This window comes from Podarcis raffonei, chromosome 6 (assembly GCF_027172205.1).
Source record: "Podarcis raffonei isolate rPodRaf1 chromosome 6, rPodRaf1.pri, whole genome shotgun sequence".
Taxonomy (NCBI): Eukaryota; Metazoa; Chordata; class Lepidosauria; order Squamata; family Lacertidae; genus Podarcis; species Podarcis raffonei.
The window spans coordinates 3733373-3754259 of NC_070607.1; the positions used below are offsets into that span (position 1 = coordinate 3733373).

At 45.3% G+C, this 20887-nt stretch overlaps 1 protein-coding gene across 2 annotated transcripts; it reads right to left on the minus strand.

The window, feature by feature from the left end:
• Positions 1-351: 351 nt before the first annotated feature.
• KIAA0040 (KIAA0040 ortholog) lies at positions 352-20887 on the minus strand. Of its 2 annotated transcripts, none has more exons than XM_053391235.1 (3): positions 20662-20887; positions 3624-3744; positions 352-2516 (listed from the first exon to the last, which is right to left on the minus strand). In XM_053391235.1, the coding sequence occupies exon 3, from the start codon at positions 2406-2408 to the stop codon at positions 2103-2105; it is 306 nt and encodes a 101-aa protein (XP_053247210.1). In that variant the 5' UTR covers positions 2409-2516; positions 3624-3744; positions 20662-20887; the 3' UTR covers positions 352-2102. The 2 variants fall into 2 exon arrangements, with proteins under 2 accessions (XP_053247210.1, XP_053247211.1); XM_053391236.1 differs by lacking the exon at positions 20662-20887 and adding an exon at positions 20016-20077.

Sequence of the window (20887 nt, forward strand, 5' to 3'; positions counted from 1 at the left end):
TGGCAGTCCCACTTGTAGGCACAACAGATGACTAACAAGAACCAGGCAGGCCTGTACCACTTGCCTTACCAAAAAAAGCTACAAATTCCCTATGTGTGCATGTCAAGCACCCAGCACACCACACACAACTGGGTGTTATGCTTGGTAGGTCACCATTTGTGCAGGCCTTTGGACGAGAGCTTTTGTGATTGTCATCAGATTTCAGCTAAGAAAAGATAAGCATTTCAGCTCCCTTTTCATCTCTGTGCAAACCGCTTCCCTGCAGCCACTAAAATAATAAAGCTGTTTTCTTTTCTCTCCCACCCAGTAAATGAGAAGTAGAGGCTGAGACACAATAAATAATCAGGTTAGTTTCATTTAAATAAATTTATTTTTTAAATAAAAGGCTTGTTGGGTTGGGTGCTTTTTTGTTTTGCATGTGTGCATAAAGTGTGCAATATAAGGGCAATCTCAGAATGCATATACGAAAACAAGGCACAGGACAAGTATTGATGAAAGAAAGGCAGTTAGTTGCACCACTGCCTAAGCCTAGGGCAGATCAGCAGGTGGACTTCCTAGGAGTATCTAAAAATATACCAGCAGTTGCCTTGTCAGGGAATTCGTTAGCATTCCACCTAACGACGACCTGAAATGTTGGTCCAAGTTGAAATTTCTCCCAAATTCCTAGATATGCTGATGGGTATGAGGCCCTCAAAGAAACGAGTTTCATAGCTCTACCCCATTCACGTTTACACAGAAGCCAGTCCCATCGTATCAAAGGGGCTTGCTCCTAGGTAAGTACACACAGGGCGACAGTCAGTAACTCCAGGGAGTTAGATATGGGCTTGAGGGAGGCTTTGATCTGCTGTGTGGAACCTGGGAAGAAACTCTGTCCAGGATCAGAGAGGAAAGGAAGCTTTGGGATGAAGACGGAAATGGAACACCACTTCTAAAGCTGAGGAAGAAAAAAAGAAAAAAGGGAGGGACGGAGGCGCTGAACCTCACTGCCTAGAAATCCTGCTCAAGGCCCCCTCCCCAAGATTTAACCAGACTCGTGAGACTGTGGGCTAGAAACCTAGAACCCGTTGAAGAGTTGAGATTCTTGGTTATATGGAATTCTGTGGCAACAATAGGGAGTACACAAAGCCCTAATTATAGCCTTTTGGGCAGATACTGTGGTGGATTTGTGAAATCTGGCATCAGGGTTATGGGACTCTTGTCATTGGTCAGGGCCAAGGTGCATGCAATTCCACATCCGTTTCCAACAGTGAGGAAGCAAGGTGCTTCCAGGAAGCCCACAGGTAGGGTGTTAAGGTCGCCTCCTTCTCTCATTATTTGTCTCCTGGCGTGTGGTACAAAGACTTACACTCCCTTGAAACCTAGAGGATCCCTTAGGCCACTGTTTCTCAAACCTGGGTCCCCATTGTTGTTGGACTACAACTATTATCTCTGACCACTGGCCCTGCTGGCTAGGGATGATGGGAGTTGTAGTGCAACAACAGTGGGGACCTAATTTGAGAAACTGAGGGTGAAAGCCAGTGATGGCCTTGTCCCGCTCCACCAATCCCCTCTTAAAGCCATCTAGGCCAGTGCCCATATAAAACCTTTCGAAGAAGTCCTCTGTCCCTGTGGGTATGCATATGGTGACAACGCTGGTTTATAAGTACATGTGGTAGTTTGTCAGAGCATAGTGTGCTAGTGCCAGTCCAAGGCTTGTTTAAGAGTCACAGATACCTGTTCCTTAACTGCAAAAAGCTGGCAAGTCTGTTTAAGCAAGTCATTATGTACACGTTGGACTAGTATGTCTGCTGGCATGGCTGTTAGCTCACGCCACCTGTTTGTGATCATCAGTGTGCATGTAAATGTGTGCCCAACTGAAGACTCCCCAGGTGATGGGCCAGGATAGCTTCTTCAATCCAAACACCTTTATAAAAAGGAAAAAGGAGGAAACAGCTGAAAGTCAGTGCTTAAAGGGGAGGGACCCAGCATGATTTGTCCTCAGTCTTAGGCTATGTGGCCCAAAGTGCAATGTGAGACATTTAACAGAAGGTGTGTGTGTGTGTGTGTGTGTGTGTGTGTGTGTGTGTGAAGACACACAAGCTCCTGTCCATCCCTCCCTTTCTCTAGGCCAGCAGCGATGGCCTCTTTTCCAGCATGAGCGCTTTGGGCTGCGCAGAAATCCACAGGTCCTCTTCCTTCTTTCTCCTCCTCATCTTCTTTCTCCTCTTCTCACTCGTGCTGTAGCTACCGCTGTCCTTCCTCTGACCGCCACAGAAACAGCAGTGGCAACAGACAAAGATGCCGACCAGGAGCACGAGGGTGGGGAGCCCCAGAAGCACAGCCAGGCAGACGGTGTTGTAGACCCCCTCCTGGTGTTTGGAGAGGATGAAAGTCCAGATCGAGTGGAAAAACTGACTGATCTGCTCCATGGCTGGAGGAAGGGCGGGTGGGATGTTAGACCACTCCCCTCTCCTGCTGGGTCTCCGTCTGCTGCCCAGAGCACATGGGTCTCGTGTGCAAATTCCTCTCACCAGCCCCTGCGCAGGTGGGAGATGAAAGGTAGTAAAGCAAGGCTGCCATCGGGTATCCCCTTCAGATATTAGCCAAAGACCTCTGCTGGTAAGGCTATTATGACACTTCACAGTTTTAAAAGAGTCAAGGTGACATATATGGTTCTCCCGCTTCCATTTTATTCTCGCAACAACCCTGTGAGGTAGGTTGGCTGGGAGACAGTGACTGACTCAAGATCACCCAGTGGAGCCTTCAGATGTTGGACCCCCATTAACCCTTGACCCATAACTAGGGAGGGTGGGAGCTGTAGCTGAATGACATCTGGGTGGGAGGCAAAGGTTTAAAGCAGGCCAGTAACTCAAGATTTGTATAAACTAGTGCTGGGCCTGAACTTTGGAACTGGCAGAAGCCTGGCCTAAACAGGAGGGATGAGACTCCCTGCCCCTTTCCTTTTGCTTTTCAAAAGTAGGAGCCAAATTTCAGGAGGTGGGGGAGGTGAGGGGAGTCCCCCCCCAAATAATCTGGAATGGCACTATGCCATTGTCCAAGCAACAGCTGGGGTGGGAAAATGGCAACTGCCATTGGAGACAGCTATGCCCCACTGTCAATGTCCCAACAATATCACAACAGCTCTTGTGATGTGACATTTTAAAAAAGGCATTTGGAAGCAGCAGGAGTACTGGCAGGTTTCACCTCCTCTCACAAAAGGTGAAATGCCACCTGCTTTTCATTATTATTATTATTTTATTCTTCATTCCAGTTCTATACTGCTTTATATTTTTAGGGGGGGCGGGATAACAAAGCCGTTTAGAGCTTACATTAAAATGTTAAATAAAACATGCAGAAGAAAATAAAATGCAAAAGATAAAAATAATAGTCTGTGAATGATCCCACAAAATGGGCGTGGTGATTTACCACATGTAGGTATAACTGTAGTCAACCCCCCCCCCATTTTGAAACTAGCTTCTCACCCCTTTCAAATTCACCATGAATCAAACTGACGAATCAAATCCAGATTCAGGCAGGCAGTGTGACTTGTTTTGTTTTCAAAGGGCTGAATGGACTTGTGTATTTGGGGCTCCCTCTTTTTCTCTTTCCCCTTCCCTTTAAAAGGCAGTATAAAATCCAAATACCTTGAGAAATTGCTTCAGGGAGGAGTGGAGGGGTGAAGGAGGGGTGCCAACAGAGGCTTCCAAGCCAATCAGCGCAGTGCACAGGTGTCCTCTGCAGTAAACATACACAACCAAGTTTGATCTAGGAGAGAAAATAGTACATTTAAGCCAAATCCGCAATGGGTGCTTTGTCAAAAAGTTCAGTGTTCAGATTATATACATCTGCACCCCCACCTTCCCAGACTGATTCTGACTTGCTGTTGAAGGCTATCATGGGCCACACAGAGCCTGACAATGCTCTGAGGAACAGCCCTAGGGAAAAACAGCAGCAGGAGCACCAACAGATGTCATCAGAGGATGTCAAGGGGGCAAATCTCTTTGGTATTTTATTTGCACTTCCTGTGACCCTTGGCTCAGGCTTAGTCACTTTCTCTTGGGCTTCCAGGAGAACTGTTGCCCCAGCTCTTATCATCAAAGCCTGTGCAGTTTTGCAACTTTTCATATGGCTCCTGTTTCTCAACACACGTCTGGCTTTTGCTATAGCCACAGCATATCAATGAATTTCTACAGTGGAATAGGCCGTGAATAGATAGGTCTGATTCTCATCTCCAGTACAAACACTAGGCATGTGGGTGCTTTGGGTGCGGGGGGCTGTGTGTGTCATGGCTTTCTGTCTCCTCCCCCACTTCCTACCACAGATCACACTGCCAACATGTTAGCAGACTTCATTTTGCAGCTGCAAATGCAACTCACTTTCCTACTAACTTCTATTCAGCACAAGTATTAGCTGGGGCTGCAGTAGCAAAGAGGGAGGGAGGAATTAGGCTAAGGTTACCAGACGTCCCCGTTTCCCGGGGACAGTCCCCGGATTTACAAATCAGTCCCCATACAAAATCCATTGAAGTTGAAAAGTGTCCCTGGATTCATTGAAAAAAAATCTGGTAACCTTAAATTAGGCAGCTAGGTGCTTAGCATCCTCCTATTGAACAATTTTTTCTAATATAATCCTTTATTAAGTATAGCAAACCACACATTATCTAACAGACACCATATACAAATTGTGCAAAATACGAGCTCAACATAACAAGGTTTGTCCCGGTCAGATCTTTCACTCCAGAGAAAATCAATTTGCATAAATAATACAATACAATTGGACAAGTATCTAACATCCAATGAACTAGCTCTGCTCATTTTCAACTTCATGAAAGCTCTCCTGCCTAAAGCTTCCCAGTGGCAAAGTTTCTGTGTTGCACTGGGGTTATATGGCTGACCAGTTTTCTCTAGCTCCAACCTGGAGACATATGAAACACACAAACAATTGTCTTGTTCAGACTTTTGGGGTGTCCACTGTGGTGGGTATGCATTTGGTAGTCCTGAGCTCATAGACCCACCTCTTTTCCTATCTGATTCCAGCAGTATGCATGTAAATACATGCACCTTTGCACTACGGCAAGACTGCCTGCACAACAATACCCTCATGGAAGGCTAGTCTAAGATAGATAAGGTGGTAAAAGGATGAACAGAGACAAAAATCGAATGGAAATGTTTCTTGTGCCAAACAATTCAGAAACAACACCTGAGCAATATATCTAAGGTAAGTGTCGAGCTTTTCAAAATGAAGCATCCACACCACCAGGATGCACCACACCATAACAAGGTACATGAGCATCATGTCCAGCCCAATGCTTTGCTTTGGTGTAAAGCAGTCAAGCACAGCCAATACACAAATGGGTAAATAAGCTGAGTTTCCACTATTTTTGTTTTACTGTTTTGGAGAGATATGACCCTCTTGACTCTCCACTTCCTTTTTAAACTTTCCCCTAATTTTTAGCTGTTTTCTTTAGAAGTCAAATGTGACCACGTGGGACTTCCTTGGCAGCTTAGCTTGGTGAAATTAGCACATTGCTGAACCTACTGTCTGGTTTTATACTGAACTTAAAATAGAACTTTAAAGAAACTGAAGCCTTAGCCAGTAAAGTTAATTGACACAAGACGTACTGAAGGTACACTCTTCTAGATGTCTTACTTAGAACTAAGCCACACTGAGTTCAATGAAGCTTACTCGCAGGTAAGTGTGCATAGGATTGAAGCCTAGAGTAACTTTTCCTGTTGCTAAGTTTGCTTGGGGCTCCGCTCAATTTAAAGGTGCTTTGCCCCTTTTAAAATTAGCTTTAATTTGGGTTTCTCATTTAAGATTGAACTGCAGTCAATCAAACCTTAACTGTTATGGCAGAGATAAACCACTGCAAGATAAGTTGCTAAAGAATTACCTCTATAGGATTCAGCTTCTGACTTTTGTTTGTGTCAGCTAAATAAAAACCTTCTCCTTGCAGAGATGATTAACTTGCCTGTCTGTTTTATTCCTCTATGCTTTCGTTGCCTTCGGCTTGCTTGCTTTTATTATCTTAAAGCTGTGCCACAATGCAGAAGGCACATTCCAGGCTTGGAGTAGTAAGAGAAAAAGAGGAGACACAACACTGCAAAAGACCACACATAGTTGCATAAAACGTGCATATGCTAATCTATCTGTATAGATGCAAATTGAAGAAATTGGTTACTATCATTTCAGCCAAAATATTGTTGCATGCCACCCTAAACTCCAGGCAGTAAGAGATTCCAGGGGTTCCAGGCACTTACCCGGGGTTTGCTTTTCTCAGAATGAGAAACAGTAGAGACTGTGGTGTTTAGATTTATTTACATATCATATATGCAACCCAAGCCTACAGTGGAGGGGCTCACAGCTGTCGACATCCCAAGAGGGTCTTGGGCTCAAGCCCTCTGGTTTTTCATCTGCTCCAGAGGTGAGGCTTAATTGCTCAGCTACCATCACCTGGCCTGGGGGAGGGAGGGAGAGAGAGAGAGAGAGAGAGAGAGAGAGAGAGAGAGAGAGTGTCCCATGATCTAAGTCTGCAAAACAATCAATCCACAGCTGGGCCATCTCCAAGAACAGGAGCAGGAGTCAGCTTTGGAAGCCTTAATTGCACAAGGCCATCTACAGCTCCTCAATTACAATTCTTCTGCATTTCCACTACAGTAGTGTTTTAAGAACTTTGTTGAGGGGGAAACGAATACCCATTAAGCCTGTCTGTTGGGTTAAGAAATGCTGGTCATTTCTGAAGTTATGTGATCTGTGTGGCTTCTTTGTTGATGGAAAACAGGAAATATGCACACCAACAAACCATGCTTGTATGACTAATCTTCTATGAAGCTCTGTTAAGAAATTATATTATGTTGTATGACTGGTCTAGACTGTTAAGCAACTTAATTATATCTTTATATTGAATTGTACTGACTTTCATTTTAATGATTATAGTAATTTAGTTCTGATACTACTTTTCTCCGGTATCATTTTCCTACTATTTTCTCCTATACCCCTTAATCTCCAGGACTAAACTCAGGGCTCAGTGGTTCTGGCCATTGGTTCCCTTAGGCCTTGTTGACACCAATGATACTCAGGTTAGTCATGGACCAGACCAAGATATTTTGGCACCTGAGGAAAATGACAAAAGGGTGTCAGATAGAAGAGCTCAATTTTCCCCCCACATCTGGCAACCAATGCGCCCCTTGGGTTTCCAATAGTACATGGGTAAATGGGTTTTAAAAGCCCGGGACAAAAAATTCATGCCCTGTATTTTGGAGACCAGGGAGAAGAGTCGGTGGAAGAAGATTGGAAGAAATTTAAAGACTACTTACAGAGACACTGTAAAATTAATGAATGTTAAAATGATGTTGGAATGGACCTAAGTGGACTTGGTAATAAGATCAGTAAGAGTACGAAAAAATGGTAGGACAATTGGTTAAGGTATAAAGTTGTAAATTCGATGAAAAGCAATCTAAATGTTATAATGAAAAAGAGGTAAGGATATGCTGAACTAATGTTATGACTGGGAATACAAAAAAGGGAGGCGTGAGGAGGTCAAAGAAATAAGCGAATGAGAATTTTGAAAAAATGAGAAAATTGAGTTGGTTTTTAATTTTTTCTTTTTTCCCCCTTCTTTTCTTTTTCCCCCTGTTGTTATGTGTTTGAGTGTTTTTTTTCTTTTTGATGTATTTTCTGTAGTTTTTCTGTTTTTGTATGCATTTTTTTCGGTTATGATTACTCTTTGCTCTATTTGTGAAAACTTTAATAAATATCTATAAAAAAAAAATTCATGCCCTGTATTTAGCATAAACTCTGCAAGTGTATACTCCATTATGATTATATATATATATATATATATATATATATATATATATATATGCATCAGAAGGCTTAGTTTGGTTAGAATCGAGCACACATTTGCAGAGTTAATGCTAAATATGGTACATTGCTTCCAGTAAATGAGCCAGCATAGAGGATTGTGAAAATTTGTGTCCTCGGATTTTTAGACTCATCTTTCCACGTACCATCTGAAACCCAAGGGGCACATTTGTTGCCAGATGTGAAATATGTTGACATTATTTTCACTTCTCCTACCCCACTCTGAAGATCTACATTAGGCACAAGAAGAGGCGAGAAGAACAAATATCTACATTGGGATCCCACTGCCTGAAGCTGTTGCCTCACCTTGCCTCACTGCTGGGCCGGCCCTTCTAATGCTCCATTGACAGCAACGGGATTTAGGCATAACTAAATTTCTGTTGCTTGGAGCCAACGTTTTCTTATTTCAATCCTTCTTACAGCAGTTTTAGTTGGTGGATTATACTGTATCACCAAACTAATCGAAACCACATCAGCGTCAGCTGAGAGCCCAATTTATTTATTGGTTGGCCTTATAAGATGTTATCTCCCTGTTCTGCAATTGGAAGTAATCTGATGTTACTTGAGGTCACGGAGAGCTGCATGAATATCTAAATGGACAAAGGGAGCCTCATCACACCCTGCCAAGCCCCCACATGGCAGAGAGCCATGCGACTTGCCTGAGGATGCTCAGGAAGTTTCAGGCATAGCCAAGAACGGAACCCCATTCTCTCCTTAATGTCTTCTTTCCCTGAAGCACAACAGCCTCCTTCTCCTCTGACCTAAATAGACCCTTCAGCGCCATCAGAAGGTGTCAGCCCTCAAACACATGCACCCCAGCCCTTACTTCAGGTTTACGAGGCTTCCCTTTCTCTTGTCAACAGGGGACAGAGAATCATAGAACTTTAGAGTTGGAAGGGAACCTGAGGGTCATCTAGTCCAACCCCCTGCAATGCAGGAATGTGCAATTGTCCCATATGGGGACTGGACTGGTGTTATCAGCACCACGGTCTAACCAGCTGAGCTACTGTTGCTTGGAAGGGGAATTTTTCAAAAACCTTCCAAGAGAATATGAAGAACAATTATGTTAGCTTTTCCTTCTGATTTCCCTTCAGTTAATGTTTAACTATCAAAGCACAGCAGTGCGTGGCACCAGGGCCCATTTTAATATCAATCAACTATAAATATTAGATTGCAAAGAGCTGGTGAGGGGGACAATTCATAGTTTCAAAAAGGTGATGGTTGAATGCAGATCCTGGCTTAGTCTGAGCTTTATCCTTGTTCACTTCTTTAATTCTTTCATCTCTTCCATTCTGCTAGAAATAGTCTGATTTGCAGAATGCTGCCCAGATTTGGCCTAATTGCTACAGCAATAAATAAAACAGAATAAAATGCATAGTTCCATGTGCCTCTTCTTTCTTGATCTGCAGAACTGTACAGGCACAGCATGTTTGATGAGGAAAAAGAAACAGAAAAGGTAGGAGTGGCGCATAATTCTCACGGGGAATTTTTCAAAAGAGATGGTAGAAACTGGAAACTTGCAAGATGAGATTCCAGATCTAAAGGGGCACACAGAGCTTTTAATAGCCTCCTTGGCATCAAACTGTCTGCACAGAGAGAGAGCAGACTCAACAAGAAAGTGAGGAATTCCAACGAACATATACAGTTTATATTTCCAATCCTGCCAACATGTTCTAATAGCAAACTTGGTGTTTCTTGTGCCAACTAGTATGGCAGTGGAATCGGATCATCATCAGACAAGGTGGAAGACTCCCCAAGTGTGCAGGAAATTATTATTTTGTAAAAGACAGGAAGAGAAGGACAAAGGGAGACAATCCCACTAGACCTCCAAAAAGGGGGAACACAAGCAGAGTGCTGTTGGTGGAAGAGAACGTCTGAAAGAGTTGAAAGCTCCTGGATGAAAACAAGGCTGTATTGTTCCAAGCAGAGGAGCAAGAACAGCCTCCTGAACAACATAAAAAAGAAAAGGCAAGAGGATGCCTTCTGGCATTTATGATGTAAAAAACCAAGAAAGGAGAATTTCAGGATGTTCATTATTGATTTTGCATGTACTCAGGAAAAGAAAAGGAAATGACACCACTTTTTTTTCTTCCAGAAGAAATGCTTAATCCTTTAAGGTTTGCATTATTGTTGTCAATTATAGTAATATATTGATTTTGATCACATTTTCTTTCTATTGAAGTATACTAGCATTGTAGCAGGAGGAAGCCAAACCAACCAACCAACCAACCAACCAACCAACCAACCAACCAAAAGCCCTACCATCAAATGAGTTATTTAATAGAATCATAGAGCAGGAAGAGACCCCAAGAGTCATCTAGTCCAACCCCCTGCAATGCAGGAATCTCAACAAAAGCATCCATGACAGATGGCTATCCTTCCAGCCACTGCTTAAAAACTTCCAAGGAAGGAGAGTCCACCACCTTTGGAGGGACTCAGTTCTACTGCTGAACAACTGTCACCTCTTCAGAATCTCCTTTCTTGTAACTTGAAGCCATTGGTTCAAGTCCTACCCTCCAGAGCAGGAGAAAACAAGCTTGCTCCAACTTCCATTTCATTATTTATGCTGCCTTTCTAAAAGTGTGCAAATGTGTATTGCAATGTCATCAGTGCTGCTGGTAAAACATTCCAGTACAGTGGTACCTCGGGTTACAGACGCTTCAGGTTACAGATGCTTCAGGTTACAGACTCTGCTAATCCAGAAATATCTCGGGTTAAGAACTTGATAGCCCCTCTCAGCACCAAGGGTAACAAGGCACACCTGTTAATTGATGGCACAGCAACCCAGCACACCTTTTCTGAAACTCTTAGTGAGTACCTATATAAGCACATAACTCAGAACAACTGTCCTTCCCTGACCACTTTACCAATGGAAAGGATTAGGAGGAGGACTTAATTGTCCATTGTTCTAGTTACATATTTTATTCATTCATTCATTTATGCAAATTGTAACTTGTGCATGGAAAGTAAGGGGAAAGATGTTGCCGAAAATCAACAGATCACTTTAAACACCCAGTTTGCCTTTTTCTGTTTGAACTGTCAGCTCTTTGGGGGCAGGTTTCCTTACAATTTATCTGTAGAAGGGTAGCAAATGCAGTGCCCTCCAGTTGCTTTGGACTACAATTCCCATCATTCCTGCCATATTGCCAGGGGCTGATGGGATTTGGAGTTCAACGTATCTACAGGATACAACATTGGCTATCCTTGATTTTTAGGATTGTGTGGTGCATCATGACTCTATAAACCAACCTGCTCCAGACATGTATGCTAGCAAATGGTAGCTTTCGTCAGTCCCTTTCCAATTTCTTTTGCCTTCTAACCCTGAAAGGCTCTTTCATTTGTTTTTTTGAGGGGGAGAGAATCAATCCATACAGTGTGCAACCCTCTGAATGGTTTTTAGCCGGGTGTGTTACAGGAAAAGGCAAAGGGCGTGCAATGCTCTGAGAGTTTCCTCTTTTAACACTCAACTCCAGTCTGCGTGGCAGAGCACAGAAATACATCAAAGCTACAGTCTTCACACTTTTCACTCCCAAGCATTCTGTGGCTTGGTAGGCATGACTAGAGATTAATGGTGCAAGAGTTGCTAGGGCACATTACACCACACATGGAGAAACAGGGAGGAGATGGTACACAGAAAGTGTGCGGGGGAAAATAAGTTCAAAATACATTGGGCCAATAAAATCTTTATTTTTGTGCACATTTAGAATGTTCTCTCTCTCCCCTTTTAATTATTTATATTTTTTTATTTTCCTGTGATTGGTGCTTTCCCTTCTTTGGCTTCTTTGCATGCAAGATAAAGATCCTGCAACCACCTGCAAGTCTTCATGCAATCTCTGTGTCAACAGGTTTAAAGGCTTCATCAGAACAGTGAAAACAGATAATATTTGCAGGGTTGTTGCTTTTTAACATAGTACATGCAAAAATACAACATGAAAGTCTACCCCCTTTTCAAAATTGTACTGACAATTATCCATAATAATGAGGGAATATCTTAAAAACACGAAGGCATGTTTTCAGTGAGATGAAAATGGTTTGAAAGAGGAATTGCTGCTCGTGGTACTCACACCTCTTACACTTTTGATTCCGGTAAACATGTTTTGTAGGTTTTATTTTTTTACTTTCAAAATCCTGCAAAACCTGTTTGGTCAGTGGAGAAGAAGATGTGTGTGTTCCCTGTGGAAAGCAAAATCTCTCTCAAGCCACTTTCTTTTACAAAATTCCTCCAGAGGTGCCTTTTTTCTCAGATGTTCCTTTACCAGCAGTTGGCAAATGTAAGTCTGACAGATAAAGCTTCCCCCACCATTTACATTCATGCTAGGAAAAGCTTCTTCTCCCGACAATACAATCCTATGCATGTCTACTCAGAGGTAAGGTAAAGGTAAGGGTAAAGGGACCCCTGACCATTAGGTCCAGTCGTGACTGACTCCGCTCATCTCGCTTTACTGGCCAAGGGAGCTGGCGTGCAGTTTCTGGGTCATGTGGCCAGCAGGACTAAGCCGCTTCTGGCGAACCAGAGCAGCGCATGGAAACGCCGTTTACCTTCCCGCTGGAGTGGTACCTATTTATTTACTTGCACTTTGACGTGCTTTCAAACTGCAGGGACCAAGCAACAGGAGCTCACCGTGTTGCAGGGATTCGAACCACTGACCTTCTGATTGGCAAGCCCTAGGCTCTGGGGTTTAACCCAAAGCGCCACTCGCGTCCCTCTACTCAGAAGTAAGCACCAGTAAATTCAGCTGGACTCACTCCTGGGTTAGTTTGCATAGGAGTACGGTGTAAATTTCTGTGTCCAACATCTACTATGGTACACGTCAAATTCTACAGATAGAACACATACACACACTATAGCAAGTGGAGAAAACAATGTGAAGAAGGCTCACCCAAGACATTTTGCTGCCTGAGGCAAAGGAAAAGCTGGCACTTCCCACACTCCAAATCCAGAAGCTGAACTGAACTGGAGACTGAATCTCCCCTTTACACTGTCTCTCTCTGTGTGTGTGCGTGTGTTGCACAGACTGCTCTGTCCTCCAACAGAAGGAACAACTGTGGGGCTCAGGATCTGCCCCCTGAGATGGGGGCTGGCCCCAGTATAGCATATTTTTGCCTATAAAGGTTTAAATGCACTTTCCAACACAAAACAGTTAAAATGATTAAGAATTGTTGTAAAATTGTGAACCTTTCACCCTCTCTGGAGATGTTTGTTATATGAAGCAATGTTGCCAGCAGAATGTCTGAGATCAAGAAGTGATGTTTGGGCAACAAGACTATATGTGTGTGTGTATATATGTATGTTTAAAGGGTTCGTGTCCTGCTTGCAAATATGATGAATCACAGACTCATTCCATTTACCATAGTTTTTGGGTCCTGTGAGGTTAACAAACAACAAGGGGTGCCAGAAGGCCAACCAAGGTGACTGGCCAGTCTGTATGTTGATGTGTGACAGGGGTGTGTGTGTGTGTCAGACTGGGATCTGAGATGGCTAGTAGTGGGGCTCCTTTTCTTGGGAGTTCAGATCCCTGGTATGGTAAACCTCTAGAGAGAAAAACAAATCCTTTGCTTTCTAGAATTAAGCATACGGTCACCACTTTTTTCTTTGCGAAAGAAACAAGACAATTCCAACATGTATCCTTTCTCCTCATCACAGTATCTACTTATCAGAAAGACAGCAATACAAACTGAATTTCTGCTTGCCATTCAGCTGGCAAGAGGAAAAAACAACGCTTGTGGATAAGGGTCTTCATAGCACAGTAGTTTGGCTGCAATGACAAACCTCTGATGTTGGGAGGAAAATGTGCCTGGTTCTGCCTGGTGAGAGATGTTCACCCTCCCTGGAACAACAGGCATTGCAGGAGGGCAGGTGTCTTGCGCACATGCACACACACACACCATTCCCATTGCATTCTCTTAATCCTAAATGTTAGGGAGCAAGCCCAGTGTAAAATCAAATGGCTCATTTCTAAGCAAACATGCTCAAGGTCAAAGTGCAGAAAATAGAAAGTTTATCTGAGAAAAATTTAGGTAGGTAGCTGTGTTGGTCTGATGCAGTGGGAAAAAAATTCAAAAAAAGTTTGTTCTGGGTACAGTATAAGCTTTCTGAAGTATCTGAAGAAGTGTGCATGCATACTAAAGATCATACCCAGAACAAACTTAGTTGGTCTCTAACGTGCTACTGGACATTTAAAAAATAAATAAATACTGAGACAAATTAAATAACTTTAACCACAGATGCTACTGCAGCAGACTTGAGTCTACTGCAGCATCTGAACTGGCTGCATACAGAAGTATGAAGGACGAAGCCACACAGTTTCATCATATAAATGACAGAAGGTTTTATTTCCACCCCCTTTATTCCAATCCCTGTATATATGCTCATGTTTCTTTAGTTTCTCAGACATTAAGAACAGGAAATGTATTTGTAGGAAACCAAATGCCGAGATTCTCACCTAATCATTTGGATGATTGAGACAGAAGGCTTTCCTGGGAACCCTAGGCTTGTTCGGACAATTATTAAGAGTTCATGGACAAGATGGGAGATGAGCATCCCTGAACGGCATCTTGTCCATCACTAATAATCTTCCCCAACTGCAATAGGCAGCTACAGGTGAGTTGTGAATTCACAGGGGCAAACTGATGGTAAAACGTGGAACAGGCCACAGAAGCCCCAGTAACATGCAGGGATTTCATGCATAGCTGTGAACGTTTCTCCCTTTTTTTAAAAGGGAAATTCCCTTATTCTGAATAGGATTCCTCGCAAGAAAAGGGAAAAGTTGACAGCTATGATTTCATGGCACATGTAAGTGGTTCCTTGATAGGCAGGTCAACGTGGAAAGGATTCTCTAGGTAAGGTAAGGAAAATGTGCCACAGAGCTAAACAATCACTCTTCTGACTCAGGGGTGACACTGACTTATCTGCATGTGAACCAAGATACAGACAAAAGCTCTTTTTGAGCACCAACAGTGGCTTGCTCAGAATCCTTCCCAAAAACCATCTGAGCTGCTCATTAGTGTTTCCTGGATTGTCCGATTCCTCCATGGCTACTAATTCCAGCCTTTGAGTCCCTTGAGTTTCACTTTCATCCATTTGTCTAGTTTTTCTTTCCTTGGTAAAAAATTGTATGAAAATCTGAATCACAGACACATTTTACAAAACAAAACTGAGAGGAAGAATGTGTTGTGCTCACTGAATTTGCTTTCGCTTTTGTCCCTCACAGAATACACACACAAACTGTGGTAATTTGCCAGCCATTATTCAAGGCACCTTCTTTTCTGCCTATCATCTAATACCCTACAACAATTCACTGAATTAATAAAGACTTAAGCTGAAATCCTATAACCACTTACCTGGGAGTAAGCTCCATTTAACTCAATGGGACTCACTAAACGTGTATAACATTGCACTGTAAGGGATGCAACTAAAGATGGATTTTGTAGGCAATGTAGCTCCCTTTGAAATGCAGAATTTCAGAGCAGTGCAGAGAATTTAAGGAGAAGTCACTTAATGGTACTATTAAAGTTGGCTGTTGCACAGACCCTGAGAGCTAAACCCTTTTTGTCCTACTCACGTGGCCAAGATTTGCATTTAACTTACTGGACATGCCTGATGGGTTTTGGTACTCCACCTCAGTGGATGCTGCAAGTCTCTTGAGACAGCCCCTCCTCACCCATCCTGCCAGGCCCTGTGGCTTGCCTTGCCCACCTGGGCCTCCAACCCTTAGCAGGTGCGCCTTCCCCCAATGTGACCACAGGCACATGCAAAAGAGAGGTTTTCTGAATGCACCATTGCTCCCAAGTCAACTGTCTGAGGGGTGGGGGCGTTAAAGGCAAGTGCAAGGCCCAGAGAAAATCACTAAACTAACCCCCAGGATCTGTACAACCCACCCCTTTTAAAATATTTGAAATTAAAGCAACTTTTTGGCAAGCGTACTTCTAATTCCTGAGGACAGACAACAACATTCTTCAGCAGAGCTCTTTGCTCTGACCCCTGTTCTAAACTCCAGGGAGAAATGTGACAGTGTTCATAAACAACATGGTGAAGCTCTGACAAGTACTTGGCCGCTCAGAGAATCCAGTTTTTGGCTTGCAGCGTGGCTCCTTCCACTTTCCCTCTGGCTCAGCCTCCGCAGCAGGGCCTTCTGATGCCCCCATCCTCTGGCTTAGGAGGGCTCCTGCTGAGAGAGGCATACAGTGAGGGGAAAAAGTATTTGATCCCCTGCTAAATTTGCCCGTTTGCCCTCTGACGAAGAAATGACCAGTCCATAATTGTAATGGTAGGTTTATTGTAGCTGTGAGAGACAGAATAACAACAGGAAAACCCCCAGAAACCCAGAAGACAAAAGTCAGAGATTGATGTGCATTATAATGAGTGAAATAAGTATTTGATCCCCTATCAACCAGCCAGATGTCAGTCTACCTGGTATCTTCACTGTATGTAAGGAGCTGAGATTAGAAGCACCTGCTGTAAGGGAGAGGTCTTACCTTTAATCCCAGCTCATTGCAGTACCTGTACAAAAGACACCTGTCGACAGAAGCAATCAATCCAGCAGATTCCAAAGTAGCCACCATGACCAAGACCAAAGAGCTGTCCAGTGATGTCAGGGACAAGACTGTAGACCAGCACAAGGCTGGACTGGTCTACAAGACTATTGCCAAGGAGCTTGGTGACAAGGTGACCACAGTTGGTGAAATAATTTTCAAATGGAAGGAACACAAAATAACTGTCAGCCTCCCTCAGTCTGGGGCTCCATGCAAGATCTCATCTCGTGGAGTTGCAATGATCAGGAGAACAGTGATGAAGCAGCTGAGAACTTGTCGATGATCTCAGGGCAGCTGGGACCATAATCACCATAAAAACAGTTGGTAACACACTACGCTGTTGAGGACTGAGATCTTGCAGAGCCCGCAAGGTCCTCTTGCTCAAGACAGCACATGTACAGGCCCGTCTGCACTTTGTCAATGCACATCTGAATGACCCAGAGGAGAACTGGGTGAAAGTGTTCTGGTCAGATGAGACCAAAATTGAGCTCTTTGGCATCAACTCAACTTGCTGTGTTTGGTGGAAGAGGAATACTGTCTACGACCCCAAGAACACCATCTCCACCGTCAAACATGGAGGGGGACACATTATGCTTTGGGGGTGTTTTTCTGCTAAGGGGACAGGACACCTTCACTGCATCGAAGGGATGATGGACAGGATCATGTAACGTCAAATCTTGGGTGAGCACCACCTTCCCTCAGCCAGGGCATTGAAAATGGGTTGAGGATGGGTATTCCAGCATGACAATGACCCAAACACACAGCCAAGGCAACAAAGGAGTGGCTCAAGAAGAAGCACATTAAGGTCCTGGAGTGGCCTAGCCAGTCTCCAGACCCTAATCCCATCAAAAATCTGTGGAGGGAGCTGAAGGTTCGAGTAGCTACATATCAGCCTTGAAATCTTACTGACTTGGAGAGGATCTGCAAAGAGGAGTGGGACAAATTACCTCCTGAGATGTGTACTAAGTCATCTTTTGCAAAGGGATCAAATACTTATTTCAATCATAATGCACATTAATCTCTGACTTTTGTCTTCTGTTTTTCTGGGGGTTTTCCTGTTGTTATTCTGTCTCTCACACCTGCAATAAACCTACCATTACAATTATGGACTGGGCATTTCTTCGTCAGAGGGCAAATGGGCAAATTTAGCAGGGGATCAAATACTTTCCCCCCTCCCTGTACATATAATCTGGAACACACCACAAGTGTTCCAGGGGGCCCAGGCTAGTCACAATGATCACCCCCTACCCCCGAGCAACAGCTGAAGAGCCAACAATATTGTCTGACGAAGGCAAAACAAAGGCAAGGGACCTTTTAGCCCCCTCCCCTGTTAGTGTGAAAAGCACCCTTTCTTGAAGCACCTCAGGGCCAAACTACACAGGACGTATGTTATGCATGACTGCAACTCCCAATGTTGCACCTGAAAGTTCCTGAATTGCTTGGAGGTAGTGCACCTTCTCTACCTGCCCCAATCAAACACCCGCCCCTTCATGAAGCTGTTCTTAGCTCCACCAGTGGGTATAGGGCACCTGCATTTTGTCTGTCTTTCCCCCTCTACTGAAGCTACTAGCAACTTCAGAAGTTTGCAGATGGATGGCTGCAGGACGATACTATTTCCATCAGGAAAATTATGCAAGGGAAAAGGTGGCTGCCCCAACCAAAATCAGACCTGCTTCTGATTTCAGAATAGATATCCGAACAGGAAGCCACAGATTCCTTGTGTCACTCACATGCACCTTGGCTGCCAGTTGCTCAATATCATTCTCTGCACCTTAGCTGGATGACAGGTGCCCAGTAAGGGAAGCTCTGCCAAACTGGCCTCCTTTGCTGTTCACACTGGATAAGGTAAAGGTACCCCTGGCCGTATGGGCCAGTCGTGTCCGACTCTAGGGTTGTGCGCCCATCTCACTTAAGAGGCCGGGGGCCAGCGCTGTCCGAGGACACTTCCGGGTCACGTGGCCAGCGTGACGAAGCTGCAGCTGGCGAGCCAGCACCAGCGCAGCACACGGAAACGCCGTTTACCTTCCCGCTATAAAGCGGTCCCCATTTATCTACTTGCACTTAAGAGTGCTTTCGAACTGCTAGGTGGGCAGGAGCTGGGACCGAACGATGGGAGCTCACCCCGCCGCGGGGATTCGAACCGCCGACCATGCGATCGGCAAGTCCTAGGCGCTGAGGTTTTACCCACAGCGCCACCCGCGTCCCTCACACTGGATAGGGAGGGGTTAAAGAGCCTCTGGCTTGTGTCTCAGCTTGGGAGAAATTGGCCTAATGTGCCTATAGACTGCAGGTGAGTAATAAAAGAGACAACCTCTGGGATCCAGACTTGGCCCCCGTGACTTCCAGTCGCCCATCCCTATAGTTAAGTCATGCATTTCTTCATTTCTTGCACTGTTCCTGTGCCAAAGTGTGAGCGAATACTGAGGTATGCAAGTTTTGGGCATGTTGGGGATGAATAACCTATCTGAGCACCAGCGGTGGAAAAACAGTGTGGAATTCTAGGAAGCCAATGCAAGTGAAATATGTGTCGTTTTTAGTGTAGGTCTGGGGTAACCAACACGGGGCACTCCCTATGTTATTGGACTACAACTTCCATCATCCCTGACCCTCGGTTGTGCTGGATGAGGTTGATAGGGACAGTGTCCACAGCTTGAAGAGGGCACCACGTTGCCTACCCTTGTTCTATATGGACTTTGGCAAACTTGCCATTAACTCCACCTATGCCAGGTCACACACTCAGCATCAGCAAACCAGAATGACCACCATCACAGGGATCTCCATCCCATTCACATTATTTTCTTTTCTTTTTCCCATCCCATTCACAATTTCTCAGCTGCTAGTGAAGTCTGGTCCTTTTCGTTTTACGAACATACCACAGCGAGAGCATCACCTGCCTTCCACAACAACATTTTCCCTTGTGAAAAATTCTGGGCCATCATGCTTACTATTTGAAACCCCTGGCATTAAAGCCTGTGGCCACCTTCTTATCGCCGGAGAGAACAAGGCACATAACCTCTTTTTCATTATACAGTGGTACCTCGGGTTACATACGCTTCAGACTCCGCTAACCCAGAAATAGTACCTCAGGTTAAGAACTTTGCTTGAGGATGAGAACAGAAATTGTGCTCCGGCGGCATGGCGGCAGCAGGAGGCCCCATTAGCTAAAGTAGTGCTTCAGGTTAAGAACAGTTTCAGTTTAAGAATGGACCTCTGGAATGAATTAAGTACTTAACCCGAGGTACCACTGTATATGTTTATAGGTAAAATATGGCGGGGTTTTTTTTAAAAAAGAAAGAAATCTGCGTTACTTTCAGTTTACACCTCTGTGTTAAAACAGCCTCACAGAACATATGTAATCCTGCCTGCCCTATAGCACTACAAGTCCCACTTCCCGAAAACGATGCCCAGCAAAACACTTTTCTTTTTTTAAAAAGCGCTGTTCTCACTCTAGCAGTGACACTACAGTCTCCCAGCTGAACAGATTCCACATTGTCTCAGGGCTCCAGCAAGAGAACTGGGGGCTCTTACGAGTTGTTTGTGGGGCTGGCACTGCCTGGCTAAGCAGACTTGGGCACGTCGTTTTGCCTTGCGCACCCAGTTTTCTCCCCCACAAGGAATATAATCCGGAGAGTCCTTCCTACCTTCCCTCCGTGGACGAGTCTCCAGCTCTTCTCACTATTTCTTGAAGTGGGGTCTTGCCCAGGTCTAGAGCTCAACTAGGCAGAAGCCTCCTTCCCGGCTCCCCCCGAGCCCGGCGTCAGGGGCGCGCCGCCTCGTAACACGCGGCTTCCGCGTGGCTAATAGTTGCGGGTGGGATGATGAAACCCGGAGTTTTTCCGACCCCTCCGCCACCTCTTGCGGCAGCCAAGCCCGGAGAAGGGCTCTTTTGTCTGCCCCGGGTCCGTTGCCCGTCTAACGCGGCGGCCGCTCCGGAGCCCCCCGGGTCGCGGCTGGGGAACCGCCAAACCGCTGAGCGCGCCCGGAGCTTCCGGGAACCGGGAGGGAGGGAGCAGGCGAGACCCGGACCCGAACCGACGGCAGGCTTGAAACCAGCTCCGGCTGGTCCCGAGGGTTTGGCTCCCCGTCCGGGTCTCGCAACACGCATTTACTTGGGCGCGCAAAGCCCCACTTTGCGCAAGGCGACGCGTCTCCGAGGAAGGGCCGGGAGCGCCAAAACGGCGGGGAAGCGGATGCGGGGTGGGCAGAAGGCGCCAAGGCGGACCCGAGTCCGGGTCTGGCTGGATTCTGGAGGGCAGGGAATAAAAGCAGCGCGGCGCTCCAACTTACCGGCTGCTCCCCCATCCACCCGGGCGGCCCCGAAGTTTCCGAGCTGCCGACGAGCGCAAAACCAGAAGCCGCCGGGCCGGAGGGGGCCGTGCCTGCCTCTTCCTTCCCGCCGGCTGCCAGCCTCCCTCGCTCTCCCCGCCCCGCGCCTCCTCGGCTGCACCTGGGCGGGAGCGCCTCTCCCGGGGCGCCGCTTTCTCTCGCGCTTTCCCCTCCCTTCGGCCCCCGA